At 39.9% G+C, this 10,146-nt stretch overlaps 1 protein-coding gene across 2 annotated transcripts in view; it reads right to left on the minus strand.

The window, feature by feature from the left end:
* Window positions 1-9,801, minus strand: part of DOK6 (docking protein 6) — a 245,601-nt gene extending 235,800 nt beyond the window's left edge. For both annotated transcript variants that reach the window (XM_017819431.1, XM_017819430.1), the window contains exon 1: window positions 9,705-9,801. In XM_017819431.1, the coding sequence (XP_017674920.1) occupies window positions 9,705-9,770 (66 nt within the window). In that variant the 5' untranslated portion in view covers window positions 9,771-9,801. The remainder of the gene's footprint in view (window positions 1-9,704) is intronic.
* Window positions 9,802-10,146: the final 345 nt, after the last annotated feature.

Consider the following 10,146-nt stretch of genomic DNA (forward strand, 5'->3'; position numbering starts at 1 on the left):
AAATTTGAATTATTCCAATGTTTTCTATACAATTGTAGCACCTAATAATACTTTGACCATAATCAGCACTAGCCAACCTACATACCTTAATAGAGAACTTAACAGTTTATAGTTGAGACAGACAAAATAAAGAAGTGGCAGATGAAAAGAGATTATACTAATTTCACAAACAGAAAAGTTCAGCACAGAAAGCCTGTTTCCCATTTACACTAAGAGCATTCACTATATTGGCAGTATAAGGGGCCTTAACACAGCTTTAAATTTATTTTATGTGGTGTACAGTGGGCTTAGTATAATTTAGAATAAGGCTGGAATGAATTAAAGTGCTCAAGATTACAAAATTTATCTCTGAAAAAGACTAAAATTTAACTTTTCTCATATAGATTCCAACATATAAGTACAAAGATTTTTGTCTTCTTGAAAGAGGTTATTTCATTAACAGTGCAAAAAGCTCCAAAACACATTTCATAGTTTAAGATACTAGGACTACACAAAATAAAAATCAGTAAAATATCATTTTTTTTACTACCCTTCTTGTTACAACTATGGAAAATCAACCTTCTCGCTTTCTTGTAATGATGCTATTATTATCATACTATTATATACATATATATTATACATAGTGTATGCCTTATTATTATCATATTAATCTAGTTTATTATATTAATCTAGTTTATTAGCATATCAACTTCAATTAAAATTAAGGCTTTCTCCATTATTAGTTTTTATTCATATACTTTTTTATTTCACATTCGCACATCATACTAGAGCTAGATAACAGTTACTGTATGAAGTAATTACTTTATCAAAGACTATACTATCTAAAAGTAGTCTGATAAATAAAAACAAAAATAAAAGTAATTATAATAAATATAAGTTTATAAGAATAAACTGTCCTCTTTTTAGGTACTGTACAAAACCAATAATTATGACTACTCATTCAGAAAACTCTTCTGTGTTCTTATTTTGTAAGACTTCACGTACTCTTTTTTCTTTGCAAGAAAAAAAGCGTTTGCATGAGAAAAGAGAATATACCAATTCACTCTGAGGGCAGGGAACCTCAGAGCAAGAGTGTCTAAAAAAAAAAAGAAAAATCCAGGGACAAACAATAAAGAGTATTAGAAGTATCAGGAGCTTCCTGCTCAAAGATGTTACTAATTTGGTTCTAGAGAGGTGAAAACCTTTCAATATTAAACTTTGCTATTAAATCTTTTTGCAATTAACAGGTAGGAGAAATACACCAAAGAGCCATTCCTCCAGTAGACAGACAGTGTGCAACTTTTTTCCCCGGGTCTAGTCAATGCTGTGTCCTTCTAATTCCTTACTGACATATTAATGAATACAACCTCTCAGTCCAGATAAGCCAGAGATGATGATAGTCAGTTTGGCAACTGAACAACAGAGAGAAAGAAGATGAATTTTTAAAAGATTTACACACTTCCATTAATTATCTTCCTAATTTATGCGCATCTGAAGTGAACAGTAATTCCTGCAAGGCTCCATTTGCATGGTCTTGTAACTTCTAAGCGTGACAGCAATGACGTTTCACACATTAAAATTGTTAAAAAGCTTCAAAATCTGGAAGACTTATGTTCATAGAATCATAGAATCAACCAGGTTGGAAAAGATCTCCAAGATCATCAAGTCCAACCCTTGATCCAACACCGCTGTAGTTACCAGACCATGGCACTAAGTGCCACATCCAGTCTCATCTTAAAAACCTCCAGGGACGGTGAATCCACCACCTTCCTGGACAGCCTATTCCAATGTCTAATTACTCTCTCTGTTATGCAGTGATTTTGCAGTGATCTGCAGTGAAGATCACTTTTGAAAAGAAGTATATTTCATTTCTAGATTACAGACTGCACTATTTTTTCCCTTAATTTCTAAGCAGACATCGAAATGAACGTTCATCTTCAAAAGCCTTCAGTGGTATTCTCAGCTTTCCAAGGCCTATCCTAGTCTGTAAGAGTACTCCTGAACTTAGTAGATTTAAGTCTGATGCCAGTTGAAAATCTCACTGTTTGAAATCTCGTTGCCTGTACCAAGTTTTCAGAGACAGTGGTTTAAGTGCTGGTCTGAACAACCACACAATTTTTCTTCTCAGACGTGATGTGTGGATATGTATTCTGAATAATAATGGCCAGTCTTCGCGAGCGAAGATTTGGGAAAGGTCATTAACCCTTCGAGCCTGCGCAGTGGATTTTTTAGGTGAGACACAGCGTGCGCTGAACTGAGCCCACCCTTTAATCCTGAGGTTCATCTGCCGGGGCCAAGCGAACTTGGACAGTGGCAGTGAGGGTCTCAGAACGTAGGTTTGTTTAGAGTGACCTTCTCTTAGATGGATTGCCTCACAGGGCTAACGAGCTCCATCTGCCCGGGGGGCTGGGAATCGAACCCAGGTCACAGCGGTGAGAGTCCTGCACCCTAACCACTAGACCACCAGAATAATAATAAAAAAAATATTAATCAAAAGCAAGCATTTATATGACACAGGTGTCAAGATACAGTTACTGCACACACTCTTGCTCAACTTTTTTTTAATAAGTTTGCAATTTTGTCCTACTGTACAAAAACTTTCTCCACAAGATTAAAAAGTTTCCTTGTTTTTCTTCATTGACTTTCTTCAAGAAATTTCATAGTATTTAGAGTTCAAGTATGTATTTTCCTCTGGAAAAAAAAATTCAACCAAACGATGATTCATTACATTAATACACCAGGATATTTTTGAATCTTAGAGCTGCACTGCAAGTTGAAAAGATTAAAAATACAAAATGCAGTGAAACATTTATAGTTATTAATTTAAACATAGCAGATATGAGAGGATATAGTATACAGTAAAACACTCATGCTTTGGTTAAATAATACATTATTAATTTAAAGAACAGTGAGGGATATAATTCAAAATGCATACACATGAAAGTATTTCTCACCTTCAACAAAAAGAATATTTTACATTTTCCAAGACTGCATAGAAGTATATTAACTACATCATGACATTTGTGAAAAGCTGTTCAACTAACTGATCTTTCATACAACCTAAAACAAAAGACAAACTTTCCAGGGTAACGTAGACCCCAAAACCTTTACTCGATTTTTTTTTTAAAGAGCATTTCATAGCATGCTTTTTTTTTGAAATGTCTCATTAGTATCTATCTAAAATGTATTCTCTATACAGTAACATATATAAATGTATAACTAACAACCAACTCACATATGCTGTTGCCTGAATTTGTTGTTGCCAGGCAACAGCTATAGAGCATTTTGCACTGCTTGCAAAAATCTGAATGAATGATTCTAAGAGAGATTATTTCTAAAATACTAGGAAGAAAACTCACTACTGGAATTACATGAATAATTCCTTGTATATTTCAAGGATTCATAGAGAATGTTCCTTCCACAATTACCGAAATGAGAAAGGACAACTCCTTTGAGTAGGATTTGAAGGGCATTTTACAACAAGGAAATTCATGTTCTATGCATGCAGTTAATGTTCCCACATGGACTCTGAACCAAAGCCACCAAAGTTAATGGGTTCCTTAAACTGACTTCAGGGTCTTTTCACTGAATCTTTTCATTGGGTTTTAACATCCATCACAGGACAAAAATTACAGACTCCTAAATGAAAAAACAGAAGGGCATCACCTTACAGGAGACACAAATAAATTCTCAATAAAATTTTACCATCTCAAAATATGCAAGTGAAAGAGAGAGAGTCTGTACGAACACTTCTTTGTGTACTCTTCATACAGCTAAGGTTTAATCTCATTGAGGCTAATGGCATTACACACAAAAGTAAAAATAGAAGCATCTATAATCCATTGACAACATGGATGTGATATGCTATCTACAAAAGAGAACTACTTGCCTCTTTAATTAAGAGCCACCCATTACAAAATTACTAACCTCTGGCTATCATACCTCTTGGGAATTAAAAGGTGGAAAAGCACATCAAGAAAATCAACTGGGAAACATAGCAACTCCAAAGTGCTTACCACAAGCCTGACTCACAAGTTGTTTTAAACACAAACATTAGCATAAAAAGTTGTCGGACTTTTTGTCCTTGCTTACCATGGCTGCAAGATATTTCTTTCAATTTCCTGTACAATGCTTAATCAATAATAATTGGTCAGAAGCTAAAAATGATTATTCTTTCCATAATGACCACATTGGAAATCCACGTATTTTCCTTTTAATTCTTCAAATCCATTCATGTGACTTGGCAAGAAGTACTACAAGCAGTAATTATTGGTATTTTAAATGATACTTTCAGTATAATGTAGTGAATGTAACCAGCTTCTTTAATGGATCCCAGTGAAATCCTTTTAATTCCGTATCTCAGGTTGAACTATCATGAACTATCATGAAAAAGAAACTCCTTTATATGGAAGGAATCTGGAACCTAAATTCTGTCCATCTAGAGCTTTATAAAAATTAAAATAGATACATTATAAATAGATACATTATAAACCGGAATTAAGGTTTTACAGTTTCATTCAAATTATTTTCATGCTCCAAGATGTAATTCATAGTTTATGTCATCGGTCAGGATGCAGTTATATAAAAGGCAACCTCAGTGCTTTCAAACAGGCTGAGCAGATTTCCCACAGATAATAATATAAAATAATCTACGGAAAAGATATCCACTCCAGGCCACACAACTTGCTTGTACTTCTTCATGTGTTTGTTTGTTTCTTAGAATATGCTATGGCAACTCGAAGAAACGGAAGAACCTTTACTTTGCCCTCTGTATTCATCATGACCCACTTGCAGAGTCAGTACAATCAATCAATGTAATCTCAAACCCAGGACATTTTGCAGGTCCCTTTGCTTTCTTCACCATAAGTATCCACACGATATCAATTAAATGTTAGGATTTTGTAAGACACATACTGCATTTTTTCAAGAGGAATCAAGTTGCAATCAGACACTTGTATTCATAGTATTGTTAGTGCTGATTGATTGAAGACAGGGTTAACAGCAGAAGGAGAAACATGATGTTCATTTCCACAAAAGGTACCTGCAATGATCTAAAAGTATAGTTAAAAATAGGGGGGTTTATATAGTAAAACTTCTCATTTGGTGACTAAGAGAAACCTGCTACTTATTGTTCAATCAAGACTGAGTGGCAGATACAATTTTCTCTTTGGATAGCTGTATTAGAGTGTAAACTAAACCACTCAGAAAATAATTCTACTTAGTGTGTGGAATCACAGAAAAATCAGTAATTATTCATCAACTGAGTGAAAATTTCCATTAGACAGGATTCTTTTGTTCTGTGGCCAAGGCGTGACAAAAAAAAAAGACAGAAACAAACAAACAATAAGATTATGACTTCGAAGGTTGATATGGGTCAAAATAAGACTATCGAAGTGACACACTGCTCATTTTTAATTAGACTTCCTAATGCAACATCAAATTGTTTTTCTTCTAAGAAACAGCACTTCAACAAGGCATGAAATACTCGCAGCTTAGTTTATTAGGAGGCAACAAAGGGATTCCAATCTGCTACAACAATGTTTCAGCCTATAAGCACAGCCAGTGCAGTATAAAATTGTGTCATATGAATTTTAATGTGACACAAGTATGAAAGATTCCAAAAGAACAAAGGCAGCACAGTCCTGTTCCACGCTACACAAATGACCTATTCTGATCTGAACAGCACACCACATTACAATCAAATTTATTTCAAAGGAGGGTTGCACAGGTCAAATGTAATGGCTGCAAGAATGAGGTATTTCCTTTATGTAGCATTAGAGAAAAGTAAAATATCAAACAGTGCAGGAATGCCAGGACACTGAAAAGAAAGGCATATTTAGGCTGCAGGGAAACAGATTTTATAAAGATGTTTTAATTATATGTCATCCTCACTGACTACAGTTTCTAAGTTTCATAGATACTGTGATACCTCGATGAAGATGTCATGTATACAAGTGAGCTTGTCTATTACATAGCCTTTAATATATATTTAAAATTTCAAGGCACCAGAGAAAAGTTTCATGTACAGTTCACACTTAACAAAAGGAGATAGGCTACGTGGTCTAACTGGCTGGACATCTCTTCGTGGCCTGATATCTCTATGGCAGAAACCATGATATTCCCAGATGTCAGAATCCAACAACAAGAGAGAGGCTGGTAAAGCTCCACAGCTGACTATCCAATCTTACAAAAAAAGAAGCTACTTTAACAACTTAAAGGTATCAGAACAATGAGGTGGACTTGAAAATACTGGACTGCCAGAAAATATACAGAAATCCATTAAGATGTAAATCCAACAGTAAATGAGCAATTAAGGATAAGGTGAAAAGCAGGCAAAAAAAATCTTAATGATCAGGTATCAGTAAACAAAAAGGGCAAATTCTCACAGTACTTCTTGCCATGTATTTCCATCAAGATTTAGGCTTCATCTTTGTCTTCAAATCAGCCTTCTGAACAGTATGATGGAAAAAAGCTCCAAGTGCTGACTGCACAGTTCAGAATGGATGTTTGTCCATCCTCCATGACTGGAGACAATACTCACGCACACTATGAACACAATTTGCAGGTATGTGGGCAGTAGGCAGACAGGGTAACAAGTACTTAACGCAAGACAGTCATAAAAATCAGAAGAAAACATGTTATATCTCTTTAAAAAAAAAACATAAATACTTTCTATTTTACAATTAGATGAAGATTTACTACTTGAGTTTTTGAAAATTAGGTTCTTGGAAAACCAAATTCTATCAGAAAGTTCAGCACAAATCAAAGCTTGTTGCTGTGGAGTTTTTTCAATAAAAATGAAAATACACTATTGAACTATCTTCCATTTGATTCCCAGCCAGGGCTCCCTCAGTCACAGAACAAGACAGAATAAAAGTTGCATTGGAAGAATTTCTGTAATGAATTGGCTACCAGCCCAAAGGTTAGAATTAGTTTTATTGCCCAAGTCTAGCACTAAAATCGGTATTAGTCACCTCAGCTCTCCAAGTTCTAATCAATCTACTTCTTGGGAGACTTTGAAATATTCAAAGAATGTAGACTGTTATGACCAAAAAACCCCATGCCAGTAAGTTCCAGTGTATAGGAATGTAACATAACCAGCAAGAAATAAAATCCTATTGACATATTTAAAAATTATCTTAGTCTTACTTTTCAGAACCCATAACTCTCTTCCCTCCTTTCAATATTTTTTGGAGGATAAAAAATATTCATTCGCCACCAGACATTTATATCCCTGAAAATTGATGTATTCACCTACATTATGACAGCTCTAGTGTAATTCATTAACATTTGGACTTGGAGACAGACATAAAGGGAAAAAATACAAACCTTTAATGTTTCACTTGGTGAACAAAAATTGCATTAATTTAGATATTCAGTCACAAGAATCCAATTAGCTATGGATATATCCACACATATTCATACCTTTCAACCATCACACTCATTTGAATTTTGATGCTATTTTCTATAAAATATAATCCATTTTACATTGTATTTAATAGATTTATTCAGATTTGCATTTCCATATGTCATATTTAAGCTTATACTACCACCTGCCTGAGGCTGTATAGTCTGAATTGTCACCCTCATAAACCACTTCAGTAGGAGAAAATCCTCCGTAGACACTGTATGAACTATTTCCCTTCTGCTTAGTGTAGAAGTATGATAATCATTAGGACCAGGAATAATATCCACACAAAAAAAAAGCATTTATATGTGTCCTCCTCAAAAAATCAGATTAGCATCTTCAAAACAAAATATTCAAGCTACTTAAGATATATTGCAATGAAATACCACCTTCATAAATTTTTTTACACAAGTCAGCAAGTATCGACCAAGATTACTGTGATATGAACTCTACATTTGTTGCATATATGCCATACACATAGGTATATAAAAGTATTTGCATACATAAACATATGCATATACATAATTTCACACTTAAAGGACACTGAGATACCTTGCTATACAGATTTGCAAATCAAACAGATTAACTCTGATTCCAACTACTAACATCAAGGCAATGCAATACCATCATCTCTCTGCTTTGTGTTGGGCCCATCTAGTAACACTGCTGAGCTGGGGAAAAACTGATGAGCAAAGGTTAAGCAGAGGACTGCCAGAAACAAACTAGGGCTTAGAAATTGCTCTTTCAGATAAGACTAATGCTTTACTGATGCACAGAGTGACTTTGAGGTTGCAAAATCATTAATAAGAGCATCCATTCTCTTTGGATTTACATCATCTCTCATACATTTGGACTTGGGGCAATTAAGGGCTTGGACCAAACTTTCCTGTGCTCTTTTGGAATTAACAGCCCTGCCAAGGTACCAAAGTGCTCCAAAGGTCAATTTCTGATTATTGTCCTACCATCCTGCACAATGTGTCTGCAAGCAAAGCACAGCATCTGGGGGAAGGGAAAGGGGGAGAGAAGGAGGAGGAGATAAATATTAGCACTGTGATAAGCTCAAAGATCATGACTTGGAGGAGGGCAGATTTCACATGGTCCCTGCTCTATTAGGTTTCAGGAGAAGCAGGAAGAGAGGCTCCCCTGGAAGGGAGAGCAGGTAGAGACCCTTCACTTTTCTGCATGTCTAAACAAAAAATGAAGCATGAACTCAAAGAACTCCAGACCTCCTCTCAGCCCTAGTCGGGTTTAGTCTCGAGCCAACAGGATCTTTTGGGATCACTGGCAACATTGCTAGCTGTGCAAGCCAGCGAGCCTTCTCGTTCTTACACAAAGGGTAAGGAGAAAGCCCAAACTGATGATTCCCGGCACCGACTGAAGTTTAGAAAATCCTGACCCTTATACACACTCTGTTCCAACTTCACTGCCTTTTCAAGGTTTGCTGTACCCCGTCAGGGAAAGTGCACTTGGCCAATTCGATAACACTGTGTCGCTGAGCACCCCGGTGTGTACTGAGACCAGCCACGCTCACCTAAGGGACCGCCCCTAGTTTTTATCACTGTCAGACTCTGCATCTGCCTTTCGGTCCATAAGGCTGTTACCCACCTCCCCTCCCCGCCCGCCCCCGGCCCGCTGCAGGCTCCCATTCCCCAGTCGTCTATGCCCTGGGGCACGAGCACCCCCACATCTCCACGCCCGCTTTCCTCAGTTACTGTTGGGCTGTTCTGGTACCAGCCTCCAGTGTTTTCAGACCCTGCCCTGATTGAAGACATCCCTCTCCCAAAATGGGAGAGGGAGGGAGAGAGGGAAGGAGAATCTCTGCACAAAGTTTTTTACAGATCCTGCCTGCGCCTTCCTCTCCCCGCCCAAGCCCCTGCCGGAGGCAGTAGGGCGAGGGACGGGGGACGGCGCTGGGGGGGGAAGCGGGAGAGGCAGGGACGCCCAAGTGGGGTGTTATCCTCGGCCCGAGGAGGACGAGGGAACGGGACGCAGCTTTTAGCGGACAGTGACCCTGGCAGGCGAACGCTGAGACAGAAGGGAGGAGCGGCGCCTTCCTGGAGACAGAAGCAGCCGGCTCTCTCCGAGAGCAATGGCAGCGCATCCCCACCGACCCCTATGGAGATGGGAGCAAAGTCCGAGCCCCAGCGGCGGCAGCAGCAGCAGCAGCAGCGGCAGCAGCGGCGGCAGCAGCAGCAGGTCGCCGCGCCCCGCGCTGGCAGCCCCGGCCCGGGGCACTGCCGCCCCCCAGGCCGGCGAGGCGACCGCCAGCGCCTCGCCCCCACCCCGGACAGGGCCGGCGAAGAGAGAACTCACTCACCCCCAGCTTCCTGCTGCGGATTTTCACGTAGCCCTGTTTGACTATATCGTTAAAGTTGGAGGCCATGGCCAGCGCTGCCTGCTTCCTCCCCTCCGCGCCCGGAGTCCTCCTCCTCCTCCTCCACCGCCGCCGCCTCCTCCTTCTCCTCCTCCCCCGGGCCCTCCCGGGTACCGCCGGCCACTGGCTCCAGAGGCGCTTCTGGCATCCAGGCAGCGGCAGCCGCCGCGCTCCGCTCCGCCCGCTCCGCGCCGCTCCCGCGGCCGCCCGGCTCCGCTTCGCCCGGCACCGCCCCGGGGGGCGGTGGCGGCCGCTCCGCTCCCCCGCTGGCCCCTCGCTGCCCCCGCCCCGCCGCCGCCCCGGCCGCCGGCCCCGCTCCGCTCCGCTCCGCCCGGCGGTGGCTTCGCGGCTGCCCGCGCCTACGGCCGGGGGCGGGCGGGGCGGT

The sequence above is a fragment of the Lepidothrix coronata genome, unplaced genomic scaffold (genome assembly GCF_001604755.1).
Source record: "Lepidothrix coronata isolate B3197 unplaced genomic scaffold, Lepidothrix_coronata-1.0 Scaffold75, whole genome shotgun sequence".
NCBI classification, from domain to species: Eukaryota; Metazoa; Chordata; class Aves; order Passeriformes; family Pipridae; genus Lepidothrix; species Lepidothrix coronata.